Source organism: Cryptotermes secundus, unplaced genomic scaffold, assembly GCF_002891405.2.
Source record: "Cryptotermes secundus unplaced genomic scaffold, Csec_1.0 scaffold33, whole genome shotgun sequence".
Lineage (NCBI taxonomy): Eukaryota > Metazoa > Arthropoda > Insecta > Blattodea > Kalotermitidae > Cryptotermes > Cryptotermes secundus.
In genome coordinates, this window is record NW_019727088.1 from 1,917,467 (window position 1) to 1,937,505 (window position 20,039).

Below are 20,039 nucleotides of genomic sequence, written 5' to 3' on the forward strand. Positions count from 1 at the left end.
TCTTTGACGGAGGGAGGAGGCAGTAGGACATCTGAAATGTGGAACATTTTTGTCTTGCAGATGTGTTGTCACATCCAGAAGACTACAAAGAATGACTGAGGTGCAGAAACCTCTATCATGTAATGTAATGTATGTAAGGGGTGGGCCATAAAAACTGGCTCCCTCACTGCGACCTTCAGTAATCTGTTACTTCTATCATAGAGTGGGAAAGAATTTTGAGGAATGTTGAGTTATAAATTTCAGGCTCTTTTCATGCAAGTTTGAAATTCCATTGAAAGAGTAGTAATGCAGAATGTTTTCAGACAGTTAAGAGTAAGGTGCAATGAGGGTGGTCGTAAAGGTAATTCAGTATATGGGAGCAGCTCATAGTCACTGAACCATTCAACAGATTCTTCACTGTCTGTGTAACCTGGAGGTTCATTATCCTTTTTCTAAAATAACCACCACTGGAACATATCGTGTTACAGATTAATCCCTTATGTCTCTTTAAGAACCTTTCTAATAATAACTTCCAGTCTATTCCTAATTCCGTTTATAGAGGTTACTCATAGCAATTGCAAAAATTATTGAGGGTTTGTAAAGAAGTGCCCTTATATCTACAGGAACTTCTTTATTTGAATGTTCTCATTACAGGTTCGTATTGTGTGGGAAGAGGAAAGTGTGTGAAGAAAAGAACCTTGAAGTTACATGAAGAAATATATGTCAATTTTACAACTGTTTACTTGTTCTAGATACAAATATTTGTAGCATTTTCGCTGCAGTTTGTACAGCAGTGTTGACTTGTGTGATGAATATTTGGACTTCGATGGATTCTTGTTAGAAGAGTGTGTTCTGGATGCGTACTTAACCAGACATTATGGTTGGAAACTGATAGTAGTCACTGCAATGACAGTTCATGTGCAGGAACTGTACATTGCATTGGACCTATGATTTTATATAATAAAGATGAATTTAAGTGTGTTTATATATATTCCACATGTGATAGTCTGTACATATTCAGGGTGATGGGGCTTTTTATAATGTGTGCCTTGTGAACACACTTCTCTACAGCTGTAACATGCTGTTTGTATCTGATATTGCAGGAGGAAACTTTAAGTGAACGTGAGGAGAAACGTTTGCTTTCTATCAAAGTGAAATTGGATGAAGGGGGCTATGGTTATGTGTTCTCTGTGAAAACAACAGATCTCTCAGTTCGTTGGAAGTGTCATTTGTGTGATGTTCTCATCATTGGTCAGAAACATGTGGACACTCATATACAGAGCAAGAAGCATCAAGTCAAGATGGCACTTCCTTCACATCCTACACATATGTTCACCAGGCTAGAGAGCAAGCCTTTAGGTGAGTAATTGGTAATGTACCTGTTGTAATGTCCACAACCTGTGACTGTACTGCAGTAAGGGATTATGATTCTCAAGGTTTTGGAAGTACAGCAATACCTCGCATAGTCCAGGTAATCAGTTCCGCCAATATTCCGGACTGTTTGAAATCGGACTAATTGAGGAACTGAATACATACAAAAAATGATAATTGGTTCCAAAAAAATCCGTTTTTCAATAAATAAAACGCGATTAATAAATTAAAATGTCTTTATTAGAAATAATTTAAAAAAATCATGTTTTCAGAATTCATTTTTTATTCTCTAAAAACTGCAATATTGATGCTGCACATTTTTATTCTTTGGCCTTTTCTCTTCATACATTTCTTTGTAGCAACGAATTGCATTGTTTATCGTTCGGCAAATTGTAAGGCTACGTTCAATATTGGGATCAACTTCCGTAATATGCTCTGACAAGGTTTCAACCATTCCAATAATTTTTATAGTTGTTCAGCTGTTAATTCTCGTGCAGGCACTTCAACACAGTCGTCATTGTCTAAGTTGTCCTCCCGTTCTTCATCTATGTTAATAAGTGTTTCATTATCTAGTTCATTAATGTTCAATTTGATGCACTCAATTACGTTGACAGAATCTTAACTCTTTGAAACCAAGTTGCTGTCCAATTTCAACTATGTTATTAGTGACTTTAGCAAAATGAGTTTCAAAACCAATGAAATCATTTGCACAATGTGGTATGATGTGTTTCCATACTGCCCTCATATTTCTTGCTGTTAATTCATGCCATGCTTCACCTATATTTTCGAGTTTCTGATGTAGCTCTTCCAAAATTCCGTTAAAGTAGTGCTATCCCCACCTCCTCCAGTGATAGCTGTCAGAGCTCAAGAATGAATGACCCGAGCATAGGTACGTACATACAATGGAGAACCCCAGAAAAAATTGAAATATGTATCGTATCACATAACTTTAAAACCGCATAAAAATAAACCACACAAAAAGAGACTTGACTGTATAAAGGGAAAAAAACGATCATTTATGTATTAAAAATAATTTTGTATACTAATTTTTTAGAATTTATTTGTTTTGCTCATTTAAAATTTAGTGTGTTTTTAAATTTTCAAACCGGTCCGTAGTGAATCCGGACTATGCGAGGTATTGCTGTATAAGTTAACCTTTATATGCCTACACAGCAGGTCTCATATGCCATATTTTAATCTCACCACATAATGGCACTGTGACATGATGGCTGAGAGCCAGAATAGTTTAACAAATAAATGTGGTGGTTGCTATGTAACAGAGCAGTAAACAGTTTCTGCAGCAAGGAATAAACATACAGCACAAGAGGGATTCTTGGAAGCGGTGTTTTCTGCGCTGTGTGCGCTGAGGTTATATAGTAAGGACACCAGCCAAGTTGCCAGTCAGTCATGGCTAGGAGCTGTGGCCATGAGGCATTTGCCAGCTGATAAGGATAGCAGTACAAAAGCTGAGGAATCTTCACTGTTGGGAGCTGTTATTGGGCAGCAGCTAGTGAAGATGTAGAAATCCTTATATGCGCTGCCATACAGCGATCTGTAGAGTGTGTAATCAATGGAACATTTGTTTACTTATGGTTACGAGCTGTAAATGTTCAGTAACACCAGTTATCAATCCAACCACATGTCTAGTCACTAACACACAAGGTAAAAGTAAAATTGTCCCTATGCCTAATTAATTAGCACTGTTCCATGAAGACATGCTGGGAAATGGAGGTATATCTATACCATTCTTGACCTTGGCACTAGCTGGAGGTGAGTGGTCAGTTTCACACCTTGGCCACTTTGCCCCCGAGTCAATCGCCACCAGTACCTGTTGGATGGGAGGCTGGGTGGGACCCAGAGCTGGTCTGGGCACTGTGGAGATGAGAAAAATCTTGCCCTGCTGGGAATTGAACCCGGGTTATCCAGCGTATAGCTTATTGCTATACCATCTGAGCTGACAATATTGAACACTGGCTATGTTTGCTGGAACAATTAATCACCTTGTTTGTCTAAAATTCACAAATGGAGGTGGAAAAGACCAGTTAGGCCTAAAGGTTGAAGCTGCTGCTGATAATGATGACCCTCCAGGAATATCAGGTCTCATTGTTAGCACAGGACATATTTTGTTTGTTGGAAGCCACATTTTTTGGCCAGTTGCTTGCTTTAAATTGGTTAAGGTTTCAGTTATGATATCAAAGTTTGTTTTGTGAAGAAAGTTTATTTGTTTCAATGCGCTTTAGAAGAAATCAAATGTAAAAGGTGTCCTTAACTAGATGATTGTATGTGTAATAAAAGCCATTCATATTAAATAACAAGAACACACATCATAAGTGATGTTTGTTCTTTTACTGTGTATCCATCAAATCTTCCATTTTACTCTTCCGTTATTTGCTAATTGGATAACAGTGTGTAATAAGAGAAATAGAATTAATAAACATGTTTCCATGTATACATGAGCCTCCTGTTGCAGTTGAGATGCCAAAACTTGCACCAGGTGAACCAGTTCCCCCAGGGTTTGAAGATGTTGTAAAACGAGTAACTCAAATTCAAGCTACTTTGGACAGTCATAAGAGTTCTCCACTTATAGGTTGGTACCATGGGTAAATTTATTCTGTACTAACGAAAGTACCCTCAGTGAACTGAAATTGCTCTGTGAATGGATGTGTCTCCTACAAACCTTTACTTTCTTTGAGTAGGCACACCAGGTAATTTTGCATGAGTGGGTGCATGCCACACTGGGTGCACCTCTTAGGTTTGTTGCATTATAATTAGTATGCTGACTTGGGTTACGTAATTTTAAGATCAACTTTAACAACCGCAAGATAGACAGGACAGAGAAATATATCAGTCACTGTTAACAATTTGTCAACAGAAGTAAATATTAATTGTGACTAAGGAATTAATCCATTTGATTAATTGTGATAGCTCCATTTTATAGAGTATATAGATCTAGTATTTTGTATAATAAGTATGAGGAATATATTCTTATTCAGGGTTGGAGTACTTGGTTGAGCTAGTACCTGATGAAACAGGCAAGGAGCCCATGTATGTGTGCATGTTATGTGACAAGAAGGGAGACCCACGTGTTGCCATGGCACATATCACAAGTTACAATCATCGCTCTAAATATATTGTAAGTTGAGTACGTGCTATAGTAATAGTACACCCACTAATTTAAAGTTAGTATTATGATTATTTATAAGGTGTTAGTAAAGCAAGTCTCAAGACACGCAAAATAATTAATTTTAAATCGCCTCTTACAGCTTATGCTTTTGAGACTTTTGTTGCTTAATAAGCTGTTCTTTTTTGTCTGTCTTAACACTTTGCAGACCATGCACCCTTTAAAAGGTTTTTCGCTTTTAAACATGGCGGACCATTCACGTTAACAGGTTTTTAGAACATGATAAGTTGCAACACACTCTACATCTCTCTGGCGCCACCTGCATTGCACGCAACTGCCTGCAGATGCGTGATAAGACTCTGGAATGTTTAGTTGGCAGTCAGTAACTTGACCTCGCTGTTTACTTAACCGACTATAAAGGAAAATGCTTTGCCTTCTTCAAGCTGTGTGTATCAGCCAGTAGCTAGTGGGGAGAATGGATCAAGGACAAATTCTCCTCCAATGACCTAGCCGACCTGCCTTGTGAGACGCGTAGTAATGGATTGTCATTCAGACAGCGACAGTGATGGGGGACAACAAAGAATTGTGGCCACAGACAGTAAAAGTGACAGTAGCTCCGACGATAATGCGGGTAATAACATTGCGCATAGTAACGTTGCAGGGACAGTAAAAAATCTAAACCCTGATTCAAAATTGAAATACAAAGCATTTCTGATGAATGTGGCAAAGGCCTGGGATGCAGTCCAGATGGTGGCGGCAGAACCAGGGTCACACAAAGACTTAGGACGACCGGGCCCATCAACTCCCACCCCACAAAGGCCTCATGTGAACCCCACAGGGTGACTGTTGAGTGATATGCGGAAAAATACCCTCGTGAAAATTGTGAAGAGTGAACATTCCAAGGGGAAGAATATTTCTAGGCAATGCCATGTTTGCACAGTTCACAAAAAAAGGAGTATGTCTACATTTGCAAGTTCTGTATAATGCCACTTCACAAAGGGGACCGTTTCCAGAAATATCACACCCTCAAGCACTTCTAGGAGCATTGGTAAGTGTTCTCCAAAAATTTTAGTTCAAAAAATTAATTAGGAGATTGTATATTAATTTTTAAAGTGAACAGTGCACAAGTTAGGGTAGTATGTTTAAAAATGCCGGTCCCCAGGGTGATTTAAATATTTAAATCACCGGTCCGCGAAGTGTTAAGCGGGTGTAACTGAATTTGTAGGTTAATTCTGTTAAAATCACATGAAAATTAGGATGTGATTAAATTGAATAAAAAGTTTATATGTAGTTCTATTACATCCTTTAGGGAATCCACTTTCCAACAGTGAATAAAGCACTCTTTAATGCATTTCCAAGAACTAAGGATGGTAAAAGAGGAATAGCAGAAATAGTAACAAGAATTTGTGCCAAAATTGAGGCGAAGTATGGACGTCTCCAGCCTCTGATTGTTGAGAGGGAAGCTTTTGACACAAGGAAGGACAAGATCGTGAAACAGATACTAGAGGATCACCATTTCAGGTAAGTAAACATATGTCCTGCATGTTGCTGAATTTTCATAATCCATTTTGGCCTAACACAGACATTGAGATAAAAAGGTGAATTATGAAGTTGTTTCATATCTTCTGATGGAAGTTGAATTATCTATGGTTAATATTGTTTTGAAGTTAAAAAAATAAAGTCTGCAGAGATGCGTGGAGTTAATGTTGTGAACCATTAAAATTCTTTCTGTCTTTTTCAGGGAATCACCAAATGAGACCTTTGTTGAAATGGTGGATGTAAATGTGTTGCAAACACTGCCTGTGACTGCTGCTGATGGTAAGTATCCTACTATAATATGAATGTCTGTGTTGTATATGGTACAAGGTATGAGAAATGCATACAGAGTTTTGGTCAAAAACCTAACAGGAGGAGATTACTCGGAAGACTAAGGCATAGGTGGGACGATAATATTAAAATAGCTCGTGAAGAAATAGCATGGGAGGATGTGGACTGGATTCATTTGACTGAGGATAGGGCCTGATACCAGGTTTTTGTGAAGGCATTTTTCATTATAGGTATCCCCCACTTCATAAAGATAATTCATCCCATGAAAATTGTTCAGGAGGTGAAAATTTGTAAATAAAAAATTAAATCCCCATTTCTTTACACATGAAATTACAGATTTAGGACTGTAAGTTGTTCTTTATAGTGAAAATGGAAGTTTAAGTGAAGAATAGGTGGAAATTAACATGCTTCTTTGTAGCAAAAATTGACAAAACAGGAGATATGTTTATAATAACAATATCATTTATAGGTGCCATCTGATTTCAAAGTTTTTTTTAATTGCACTAAAGTCCAACCTGAATATAACGAGAATTCATAAAATCTGTAAAAATCCTTATTGTATTCAGTACTCACATTGTCCAAAAATAGGTTCAGTAACCTTCAAGCCAAATTTATAACTACATATGTGGCAGTAAGGTTAAAAAAATGCAGACCAAATAGTGTTTATTCTTTATAGCACACTTGCAATGAAGACCTGTGAAAATGCCTGTATTAGCTTTGCCACATTTCTCTGTCCATCTGTCTGAATGCAATAAATAAATATCACTTAATGAATTTTCATGAAACTTTTTTTTGCTAGTGGGGTGGGACTAAGTCCCTGTACTGCGGCTGCTTCTAGCCTATTGTACCTGACCCAGATGATTATGATGATGGAGAATTTGGTGGAATGAAGACTGGCAGGGGAAACCGAAGTACTGGGGAAAAACTTACCCTTTGTCCACCACAAATCCCACTTGACCAGACCCGGGATCGAACCCGGGCCGCCACAGTGGGAAGCCAGCGACTAACCGCTTGAGCTATGGTGCGGCCCTTCATGAAACTTTATATTGGGGAGTATTACTGGTATGTCATCATAGTGCACTTTTGGTTAAAATCTGACAGCGATAAAGGATACTACCAAACTGCATTTCTCTGCACATCTTGCCCAAATCTCACATGAAGTTTTTATCAGAATGAAAATTGTTTTGAACAAAAATTGTAGATGAAAATTAAACTTGCATTTCATATCCAGTAGACTTTTACCAAAAGTTCTACTCTTTTTGAGGTAATGAACAGATTGTACATGTATTTTATGTTGTTTGCAGACAGTAGTAAAGGACTGCACCAGAACTGTTATATATTATGTGACCTTTCCTAAGTTAATGGTTATCATGAAGACTTAATTCAACATTCTTTATGTCTTTCACATTGTCTGAACCAAGTTGTTGACAATTTTCACATGTTTCCATAATCTCTTGTACTCAGAACCTTCAGCCAGTGTTTTTGATTGCACATTAAAATAGCTCTGTGTTCAGAAGTGCAGTTTTCATATTTGGGAATGCAGTCCTTTCTGCCTCAAACAAGGGAGGGACATTGGGTGTGGTTTAGTGATACCTTTATGGATTGCAAGGTGTAAATAACTTTGGAAGCAAACCTGCAATTGCAGTTAATCCAACAGTTGCAGGTGGCTAGTAATTGCTTGTTATGATGAAAGTTTAAGAAAAATGCTCTTATTTTGTCTGAGTTTTTCCATACATGTAACAATACACTGATATTGGCAGTGCCCCCCCCCCTCCTACGCCATCTCTATTCCACTGCATTAGCTAGCTTATACACTTTAGGTGTAATGACAGGCTTTCACAAAAAATGTAATGGGCCTTTTAGAGTGAGAAATATCTTGATAACCTCAGAAATAAGTAACTTGTCAAGAGACAGATTGTGTCATTGGGCTGTTAGTACACTTTTTAATTTTTTATCCACAGATGCACCACTGGCGAAAGAGGAAGAAAATACTGCTGCAGAATTATCAAGGTAAGATGAGAAAGACAACCATAAAATTGTTTTAAGCAATCATCAGTTTTGTGCATGTGGGAGGGAGGCTTTATTTATGTATGTACAGGGGATGGACAAAAATATGGAAACACCTCATAAAATGCATGCCTGAATTGAAGTGTTTATTTTAGCGATATTTGTAGGTGACATTGTCATATCTGCCCAATGCCACTACCTGTACAACCTCCGCAATACATTGCAAGCTTCATTTGTTGTCAAGACAGTGTTCTGTGCAATTTTTAGTGCATTCAAATTCGAATGCAGACAAATTGTTGGGGCCCATATGATAGGTGCTTCTGTAACCAAGGCAGCCGAGGTTTTTGGTGTTTCACGAAGCACAGTATCCAAGATTATGACCGCCTACAGGAGGATTGGAAAAACTGCATCTGATAAACACCAGCGTGGATGGAAATGTGTGTTGAGTGATTGAGACAGACTAACATTGTGTAGGATTGTGATGAAAAATAAGACTACAGCTGCAGAAGTGACTGCTGAACTGAATGTCACGCTCACAAACCCTCTCAGCACCAAAACAGTACGAAGGGAACTCCACAAGCAGGGTATTTCTGGACGAGCTGCAATTCCAAAGCAACTCATCAGTGATCAAAATGCCACTAAGAGGACTGTGGTGCCGAAGTCATAAAACCTGGACTATGGAGCAATGAAAGACGGTCATTTGGTCGAATGAGTCCACCTTCACACTGTTTCCGACTTCTGGCCAAGTTTACGTCTGGAGAATGCCATCCTAAGCTTACGATCCAGATTGTTTGCTGCCAAGAGTGGAATATGGCGGGGGTTCGATCATGGTATGGACAGCCATATCGTGGTATTCTGTCGGACCCATCATTACCCTGCAAGGTCACGTCACTGCCAACGACTGTGTGACCATTTTGGGCGACCAGGTCCATCCCATGGTGTAAACTTTGTTCCCTAATGGTGATGCCATTTACCAAGCCAACAATGCCTGTGTTCACATAGCTCACATCATCCAGGACTGGTTTTCTGAGCACAAAGATGAAGTGTCACGTCTGCCATGGCCCCCACAATCACCAGATATCAATATTATTGAGCCTTTGTGGTCTGTTTTGGAGAGCAATCTGCGTGCGTGCTATCCACCTCCATCATCGATAACAGAACTTACCATGTTTTTCAGGAAGAATGGTACAAGATTCCCTTGCAAATCATACAGGACCTCTCTTTATCCATTCCAAGGAGACTGCAAGCAGTTCTGCAAGCCAGGGGTTGTCCTACACCATATTAGTCACGGTAATGTGTTTTTGTTGGGTGTTTCCATATTATTGTCCGTCCCTTGTGTATACATGTACATTTAATTCATTTTTTCTGATTCATCATAATAATATTGTTGATGGGCTTTTTGCAATGTTTTATAGGTCTCGTAATGGTCTAACTGCCAAGCTGCTAGGTAGCAGTCAGTGACTGACTGGTTTTTTGTAAATCATATTGGAATAATAAAGGTGCAAAATAAACATCAGTTTCCACCTTCAGTTAAATGGAAGTCTGATTCTAAATGATTGAGTTACATATTCGTTATCCTGATCATTTCTGTGTTCCTAGTCAGAAATTTTGGTTTTTGAACAGGTTTAGTTATTTCCAGTCAGTGTCATATCATTAACATAACATGCTCATAAGGCCTTGTATGTTTTTTCATTATATTTCACCAGTTGTATGTCAGCATTTTGTGCATGTGTGTTTGTGTAAGTACGTATCTTAAATAGAGGAAAAGCTTATGCTCACTTCTGGCACAATTGTAACTTTTTTGAGTAAGATACACATTTGTTTGAGAGCATGCATCTTTTGTGAAGTGTGGTATTTGGTATTGTGAACATGGTGTTGGTGCTTATTGGTTCTAGAAATATATGGATATTTAGTGTTTCAAAAGAGAGCTAATGAAAGCAAGCTCATCAATTTTGTCTTTCAGATATTCCCTCTTTTGGTTCATGAAATGCCTGATGGTTTCACGTCTTATATTGTTTAGATTATCCCCACTGAACTCGCTTGGATCCTGTAACCATTGCAATTTGGCCTGCTTTCTTTGATCTAATAATCTTGAGCATCCTTCATCCAACCATGGCTTATGCTTCTTCAGTTCATAATAACCTAGACTCTCTTTGGCAGACATTTTTATATTCTCTCTAATAGTTTCCGAAGCTTTATTAACATCCACCTCAGTTTCCAAGTTTTCCAAAGCCGCAAACCTGTTTGAGATTTCAACACAATACTGCTCTTTACCCTCTACCTCATTTAATTTCTTGAGATTGAACCTCTCCATATGAACTCTGTGTGTTGTTTATTTGCTCACTGGCAGTCTTTCCCTAACCTTTGCCACCACCAGCTAGTGGTCAGTATCACAATCTGCTGCCCCGAATGATCGGACATCAAGTATACTTGAGTGCCGTCTCCTGTCTATCACAATATGGTCTATTTGATTGTGTATCTGCCCATCAGGAGATGTCCAAGTAAATTAATGGATGTTACAATGTGGGAACATTGTACTTTTGACAGTAAGATTTTTTGATGTGGAAAAGTTTACTACTCTAACTCCATTATCATTACTAACTTCATGCAAACTCTCATTCCCAATTGTTGGTTTGAAATTGTCTTCCCTCCCTACTTTGGCATTGAAATCTAACAAAATTTTCATAGGTTAGTTCAGGAATTTATCAAATACATGTTCTAGTTCTTCATAGAATCTGGCCTTTATGTCATCAAATTTATCTTCTGTTGGGGCATGAATATTCTTAACAGTGATATCACACCAGCAACCTTTTAGTATTATATATGATATCCTATCACTAACGAACTCTACCCTCTTAACTGCTGATACAATTCTCTTATGTACGAAAAACCTGTACCTATTTTATGATTTTCATTCCCCTTTCCATAGAAAAATGTATAGTCTCCTGCTGGCGCGATGCCGCCACTGCCCCGAAGCAAACCTGCCCTATACAAACTTCGAACATTCCAAGTGCCAAATCTCATATCCATTTTCTTTAGCTTAGGTCGTTTATCCAAGGAATCTGTCCAGGTCTGAGGCTTTGTGTTCATTTTTGTAACATAATTATTTTTTACGGTGAGAAGTTGCTAGCCCCACGCCCAACCCCCAAGCTGGAGGACCACCCCTTGCCGGCTGTCTGCGACTGCTTATTCAGTATATTTGCAGCTTCCCTTCAAAACTGGAGGGTGTCTCCATCTGCAACCTGAGGATGCACCATGCCTTGGTGACAAGGGACCCACCTAACTTGTACTCTTCTCAAAGTATAATTAGAATGATCAAGTCAAGGAAGATGAGGTTGGCAGGGCATGTAGCACGAATGGGGGAGATGAATGCTGATAGGATATTGGTGGGAAAGCCAAAAGGAAAGTGACCACTGGGAAGACCAAGGCATAGGTGGGTGAACAATATTAAAATGGATCTTAGAGAGATAGGATGGGATAGTATGGATTGGATTGATCTGGCTCAGGATAAGGACCAGTGGGTGGCTGTTGTGAACATGGTTGTGGGAACTGCCCACATTCAAGCAAGTGTGACAACGCAAGCGTCATTGCTTAGTAACAACGAGTAAACAACGGTTGCTAGGCAGAAGCAAGTAAACGGTGGTTGCTAGGGAACTTATAAACACAGTAACCGGCAATAGCAGTACCTATTACGCAACCGTTTTCTATATGTCCGATTCTAGACTACATAAGAAGATACACTGAATTACAGTGACAGTCTAGTTCTACCGTTCTTCATGGTAATGAACCTTTGGGTTACATAAAATGCTGGGAAATTCTTGAGTACCTGCAGAATTGGCAGCTCCTCCAGAAAGGCTCAGCTCCATGAGTGAGTAAGTAAGTAAGCAAGCAAGCAAGCAAGTTGTTAGGAAAATTTAAAAGACAGTTTTAATAGTGTGGAAGATGGTGATTTTGTGTCAGTGAAAAATATAATAGTAAGAGTGATATGTATGCATGTAGAAGAATTTCTTAATTATGTCTGGGTCTCAGATTGATTTTTAAGGAAATGGTTTGATGTATTACTGAAATGAAGTCATTTTGGAGACTAGTAATAAATATGAGCATCCTCTGGTTGTGGATTGAAGAGACAGTTCCAAATATGGGGAGTAGCTGCAGTTAACTGAGAGGGGATGATCCTCAACTTGGATGTTGGTCCTAGGTTCAGCAAATTTTCGCCATAAAAAACCAGCATGTTAACAAATGTTACATATGGCCTCACTTGGTGAACTCTTTGTGAATACGGTAATATCTGTGGGGTTCTATAAGCAGTGTTGACTAGCTGAGTGACTGTTAGCTTTTCAAAAAAACCTCAGCTCTATGAGTAAGGTCCAATGAGTGTAACAAATTATATTGTTTTGTGATAAAGAATCAAGTGACCAGCTTCTTATAGAATGCTTGGGTGCCACATGTTTGTAGTGATAGTTCACACTTCAGCAAAGCAGCCCTAAGGTGGGTAGAAAATCCATGATAGTATCAAATTATACATATGATACCTATTTGCTGACTGTGTAAATGTAGATGCAAGAGTTTATGTTTTGTAAATTTCATATGCTAGACAGTAGGGTGGCAAATACTCAGAAATTGTTTTGATAGTTCATACTTCATAGGTATATAATGGTGTTTTTCTCGAAATCAGTGGTCTTTGAAGCACTTTTGTTTTTAAGTGTCCAGACGACATATGACTGAAGCCATTTCAGTGGTCAAAGGGCATCATGGCACATGGTTCGGTGTGTGTGTGAATACCTTAAAGTAATAATAATAATAATAATAATAAAATATTGCATGAAGTCCTAAAACATTGTTAATGTAATTACATGAATTAATTAAGCTCTTAAAAATGTAACACTCTCTCTCTCTCTCTATATATATATATATATACTGTGTTCTTATTTACAGCAAATTTTTTAAGGGTAAAATATCTTGTGACCGAAGCAGATTGAGAATTCGTGATGCAGAAGATAATATAGACGATATTAAATCTAAGAAGCTTGGAAATGAAGAAAATGAATTCAAGGGTCGAAGTAAGTGAAACATACTTAATTCCTTGCATCTTGACATTTGCACTGTAAAGGTGGTAGAGGCATCCATTGAAAGGATATGTACTGTATGTAGTACTTAAGTGACTACAGATAGTTAATGTGTACTGAAACAGGTTGGCTCATGTTGCTGTATGTCCTGTTGCATGAAATAATTATCCACTCATGAAATAAATATTGAAAGGAGGCAGGTGAATGTCATAATATATACAGCAAAGTAAAGCCACATTCAGATGTCTCATATATTGCTGTTGTTATAAGCATTTAGTATAATACACCAAGATTTAGCATGACATAATTAAAAAACAGCAAGGGAACAATGTCATTCCAAAAGAACGCTACCAGTCACATTTCTAGAAATGGCAGGATAGCTGGAATCCATTTGCTTATAAGGAGACTACTTTGTGAAGGGGATAAACTCTAGTAGCGTGTTGGATCTTCTTGATAGGCCCTTACATAGTTAACTCTTCATTATCTGTAGAAATACACCAGTTAAATTATTTTTTATATTATATCAAGTTCTTTAGTCGTAATATTTTCTGCAGATTGAATTGTACACTTAATACTTCATCACTGCAATTATTGGGTGCCAGGATAGTGTAGTCAGTATAGCGACTGACTAGAGGCTGGACGACTGAGGGGTTGAGTTTGAGTCCTGGTAGGGTCAGGAATTTTCTCTTCTCCGCATTGTCCAGACCTGTTCTGGGGTCCACCCAACCTCCTATCCAGTGGGTACCAGGGGGCTCTTTCCCCTTGGGTAAAATGGCTGGGGCATGAAGCTGACCTCTTACCTCCAACTAGTGCCAAGGTCAAGAAAATGTGAACCTATACATCCACTCCCCCGTATGCCTTCATGGCTTAGTGCTTAATTAGTTAAGCACAGGGACAACTTTACCTATTATATACAAGTATTTGCAAAATGTATTCTGCTTTCAGGTTGTGAGAAAATGAAACTGGATTCTGCTGCTCCAAACAGAAAATCTTTGTCATCAATATCAAGTTTATCAAGTTCATCAAGTCTGTCGCGATCACGGTCTCGCTCAAGATCTCATTCAAAATCCAAATCTAGATCCAGGTCAAGGTCCTATTCAAGGTCATATGTTCGACATGGTTGGAGGGAAGGAAAGTATGGCAGGGGAAGTTGGTCTCGTTCCAGAAGATCTCGCTCTGGATCTCGTGGTTGGCGACGTTCAAGATCAAAATCTCATTCACGGAGATCTCGTTCCATCAGTCCTGGGTCAAGATATGGAAGGAGATTGTCCCCTGATAGTAGTCCTAGCAGGGGTCGTTATCGCTATGGTCATTCACATTCACCAAAGTACAGTCGTTACCATGACAGCCAAAGTGATGAGAGGTATAGCAGACACCGAGAAAAATCTACTAGATTGAACCCAGTTGAAGTTGAAAGAACAAAATGGATGAAATTTCGTGTGGATGTAGATAAAATGGAATGTGAATTGGCTAAGGACCTGAAGTTCTATGAAAAGAATCCAGAGAAGCATCCTATGTATCCCGAGGAGTGGAAGAAGTTTTGGAATCGAAGGTATAAAGAGTTACAAGCAGATGGCAAGGATCCCAGTAAGCATGATTTTAAACCAGAGTGGATTGACTTTTGGAATAAAAGAATGAAAGAGATGCATGAAGAAGAAATTAAGAACAGGAAAGAGGAACTTAGGCTTAAGCTTGGTTTACCCAAAGAAGATGAAATACAGCCACCACGAATGATACGCAAAAAGAGACCAATAAAAGAGGTGGATGTTATAGTTCTCTCTCCTCCAAGTAATGAGGAAGAAGGCTTTAAAAAGGATGTAACAGTAAATGACATAAAAAATACATGGAAAGCCTTGACTGGAAGTGAAATAAAGGATACATTGAAACGTTCTCCAAGCCCTTGGGAAGATGCAGAGAATTCTTCAAAATATCCAAGAGGCTCGCCTCCTATTAAAAGAGTTCAAAGGGGAGGTCTTATTTCACGAGGAAGAGGCCGAGGCGGTAGGTTATATGGACGTAACTTTTATAGTGTAGATGAACAAGATGGGCCAGGGGTGGTTACTGTTTTGCGACTGCTGACAGCTATGGAAAGCCAGCTGGGCTCACTAGGACCACGTGTTAATACATTACTAGCTACTGCTTTATCTTTGGAAAAGGCTAGTCCTAATTCATCCAGCACATTGCTGGCTAATTCTGACAACTTTGTTCTACTGGAAACTGTAAAAGAAAAACTGAAAGGTCAGCTTTTTGCAGGTATTGTGGAGAGAAATGTGGTGATGGCCACTAAATCATGCATTCAGAGTTTAGCTGATTTATTGTCTAAAGCAGAAGAGAGCAGTATTAATTCTAGAACAGATCTGAATACTGCAACAGTAATAGCACCAGTGACAAAGCCATTATCATCATTGGCACCACCAAAACAGTCACCCACACTAGAGCCTGTTACTGTTCCTGGAGTTGGCACCATGGATAAGGTAGCTATAGCACAACAGATAGCTGCAGCTCTTGTAGCACAAGGAAAGACAAATGTGACACAAGAACAACTCGAACAACTCATCAGTGCTGTCGTGGGGATGGCAAAAGCTTCTGCTGGGTCTGAACATCCCATCTCTACAGCTTCTTTTGTTTCTCAAATGAAGGCACAGCAGCACAATACAGATGACAAGCAGCCTGCACCAGTTATAAGACATCATGTCACACCAAATGTTATGGAGGAGAATTCTCCACTCCAGAGACTCCTTTCAGTTGTCACTTCAGGCTTGGCTAGTACTTCTGCCACAGGAGGAGTAAATAGTATTTCCAAATTAAATGACTCTGCAGTTAATGCACTTGAACTGTTACAGTCAGCATATGATGAACCTAAGATATCTCCACATATAATTGATGTAGCTCCTGCACAGTGTGTGACCAAGGGAGATAAAATGGAAGATTTGACTGAGGAAGATCTGCAAACGCTGTTGCAGAACTTTAAGGACCTCTCCTCAGAAGAGCAGCAAGGTCTCATCACATACCTAAAAAAACTGGAAATGAAGGAACCTGAAAGGGTTGAAAAGCTTCGACAGTTCGTGAATCTAGATGGATCTGCTGTACAGAAATTATGTCAGAATACTAAGAGCAGCTTGAAGATGCCTGAAGCACTTAATATCAGACCTGCTGATCAGTTAGGGCGGCTGTCACCTTTCTCATTGCGGCAAGGAGGAATTAATCCATGTCAAGAATCTGGGAAAGAACTAGATATTACTTTCTCAAAAAAGAACCTTGAAGAGCAAAAGAAGTTGGAGGATTCTGATGATGATTATAGCTTTGAAGACATATATGCTGCAGCTTCCCAAAAAGTTAAAGAAAGGGAAAAGGCGAAGGTAGAGGAAGAGAAAATAAAACAGTTGTCAGACGATGTTAAGATAAAGGAAGAAACAAATACAATAAAGAAGAAAAGTGATGATCCAACTGTAATTCTAAAGGAAACTAAAGAAATGATTGCCAGCTTGATGGGTCAACTTCCAGGCAAGTTTATTCAGAAACAGACAGGATCTCCTGGCTCAAGAAAAGACAGTCCAGCTGTACAAGGGTTCCCTGCAGGCACAAGTCTGCACACACAGAGAGACCTCAGTGCTGAAGCAAAGCCTGCTATGCCAAATTCAGAAGTAGGAGGTCAGAAGATACAAGCATTAGGAAGTGAAACAGCAAAAATGACCATACCAGTGCAAGCAGTGCCAACATTGGATTGTTCCCGACGTATGTACCAGAGTTATGGTAGAGATCCATCATACAATAGCCAGTATGGCAGACAGCAGTCATTTCCATCCACTATGCAAACGTTTCCTGGAAACAGTCATCAGTCATTCACAGAACAACAGCCAACTTACTCTGGTGTTAGCTATGGACACAATAGTGGATATTATGGTGATGGTGGACACCAGCAGTATTCCCAGCACAACTACAGTGAAGTGTACCAACAACAGGGGCCTAATTCTGGTGGGTGGAATAATTATCCAGAGCTATATGGACAGCAGCCATATCAGACGCAACCTGTTACACAGCCATACAGTCAGTATCCCAGTCAGCCCTCAGGTTACTATTAATTGTCAAGTATCATATTGCTTTTATCCAGTAGATTACAAAAGAAAGATGCTACACAACTATGTCTTTGGCAAAATTATGTTATATATCTGGAATTTAACATACTTCCTCACAGAATTGTGTTTTTACCAATGAATATTTATTGGTTCTGTGTGTATGCTGTCATGCAGATATACATTAAATTATGTTTGGTGATGAGCAGTTGCTGAATGTATTTTCCTTCTTATGTTTACAAAATGACTTTGTTATTGAGCACTGAATGTGAAGTGATCTACATCATAAAAATATGGATGGAAGTCTGTTTTGAGACTGTGACCTAAATGGACTGATACATTTTATGCTTAAGAGAACATTAAATGAATTGTATTTATAACTTCTCATCACCTATATAAACATTTAATCAGTAGAATGTACCTGTTTAAAATGCATTTAGTGCTGTAACATTTTGCATATTCAACAGTGTGTTCATCTTGCCGAATTTTAGATAAGGAATGACCAGTAAGATGGACCAATTACATATGCAGACTTGCTCCATTTTCTTTTCTTTTGTCAACTTTTGAAATTGTAGTTTTTCGCAGAATTTGAGTATATGGATTTTTCATGTTGTCTGAAACTTAAAGACTTCTTTTGTTTTATAAATGTCTTGTGTTCACCTGATCCCCAGGCGCACATTTAATTAAAGTTTCTATTGAACTGGTGTTTTTTTAAGTGTGTTCATGCAGTTTTTAGTCCTAATTTTCATCTCCCTCCTTTCTCTATAGTCTCTTCTTTTTCATGTCCTTTTTCCCACCCTTTGGTGGAGAGGGCTGAATTATGGTTTCAGTCCTCTACTTAGTTTAGATTTTAGTGCTTCATGCATTTCACTTTCCTTTATTAGATGTTCCTTACAAATTAAAGAAAAGGACACCATATATGCAGGTCATTTGTATCCACCTGCGACCTAGTACGAATACCTAAACCATTGGATATATCCCCCCCCCCTTCTCTGGTGCCTTTTGCTAAAAATTGTAAGGTATTTCTGATTTTCAGCTTGATCCATAACAGAGGCTACTTTATGTGCAGTCATCAGTGAAGTTGGCACTAAAGTTCGCTGACAAGTGGCGGTCACTTAGTCAGTATAGTTCGCTTGCGGACTAATATCACAGAGTTTGTTTTTTGTTTTGTTTTTGTATCATACAATGAAAATAACAGTAAATATGCAGAAGGAATTTTTAGAGATGGTGATTTCAAAGGATTATGGCCATTAAGAGCCCCTGATTTGTTTTTTGTGGTGAAGAATACTTGTATGGGAACAGTCCAACGTGCATGCAGCAAATGAAAAAGAACAAAGAAAATGCCATTGGCAGCATCATGACAGGAACCCTTAGATCCCTCAAAAGTCCAGAGGTTTCATGTATATGTCCTTAACAATAGACGATACAGCATGTCTGTGTCAATTCTTGTTTACATTTTATGTTCAGTGATATGTTATCAAATAGTGTTTTTTATTTGCTGTTTTGACTTGATAAGCCAGTACAAGTGACAACTTGGATCTTCAAAGTTAATTTTTTTCTTATCAGGCAAGAACACTGGTCCAAAGGAGACCGTGTCCTCTAACCACCAAATGTGAGCATGAGTCATAAATTAACCTGTATCACTAAAATCGAGGCTCCTTAGTGAGTCATCTGATACAATTTGATGGCTGCTTGATGGTATATACATGGTGGAGAGCTGCAAATTGTTGAAACATCTTTGACAAATTAAAGTAGCCCTAAACTTAAAATAATTGTATTTACTATTTTCCATCCTTGAATGGTCTGTTTTAGCTTGCTACCTCTAAACCAAAATTAAGAGCATGGCTTGAAAATTTAAATTCTGTCTCCAGTTTATGAGGCACCTCTTTGAGACTTGTCGCTATGTGAATGATATCAATCAGTCTGACCAATCTGAGAGGAAAATTCCAGTTTTGTCACAAGGCATTCAGAACTGTGACTGAAGCTCTAGTTATTTGATCACCTGTTACAGCTAAGGAGTGTTGGAAGCTACTTCATGTTATCTTGGTTTAAATTGTGGACTTTTTTTTATTGCTAGTGGGTTGGGACTAAGTCCCTTGTACTGCAGCCACTTCTGGCCTATTGTACCAGCCCCAAATGACAGGTGAGGGTGATTGTGGAGCAGTTGGTGGAATGAAGATTGGCAGGGGAAACCGAAGTATGTGGAGAAAACCTGCCCCAGCACCTCCACCAGAAATCCCACTTGACCAGACCTGGGATCGAACCCGGGCTGCTGCAGTGGGAATCCAGCGACTAACTGCTTGAGCTATAGCGCAGCCAAAAAACTGTAGACTTAATGACAAAATTTTGTAAACTTACATTTCAGTGTTCAGTGGTTTATTAAATGTGCCAAGCAACATTAATTTCAAAGTTGGAAGGATGTGGCATCACATGCATTACATTTTTTACTATAAGGTGATTAGTTCATAGAACTGATTCTACTTCAGTTGTTTTCTTATTAACGTCGATGTCAGTGTCTATGAATATGACTGTTTCGCATTCATAAGGCTCACCATACTGCTTCCGTTATTTGATGTCAATGTGATTAATAAGGTT

The 20,039-nt window shown here is 38.8% G+C and overlaps 1 protein-coding gene across 2 annotated transcripts in view; it reads left to right on the forward strand.

The window, feature by feature from the left end:
- LOC111864258 (uncharacterized protein CG7065) overlaps window positions 1–18,159 on the forward strand; it is a 42,764-nt gene extending 24,605 nt beyond the window's left edge. For both annotated transcript variants that reach the window (XM_023851363.2, XM_023851364.2), the window contains exons 3-10: window positions 1,083–1,338; window positions 3,821–3,937; window positions 4,344–4,483; window positions 5,781–5,992; window positions 6,213–6,289; window positions 8,260–8,308; window positions 13,241–13,365; window positions 14,317–18,159. In XM_023851363.2, coding sequence (XP_023707131.1) covers window positions 1,083–1,338; window positions 3,821–3,937; window positions 4,344–4,483; window positions 5,781–5,992; window positions 6,213–6,289; window positions 8,260–8,308; window positions 13,241–13,365; window positions 14,317–17,453 — 4,113 coding nt within the window. In that variant the 3' untranslated portion in view covers window positions 17,454–18,159. The remainder of the gene's footprint in view (window positions 1–1,082; window positions 1,339–3,820; window positions 3,938–4,343; window positions 4,484–5,780; window positions 5,993–6,212; window positions 6,290–8,259; window positions 8,309–13,240; window positions 13,366–14,316) is intronic.
- Window positions 18,160–20,039: the final 1,880 nt, after the last annotated feature.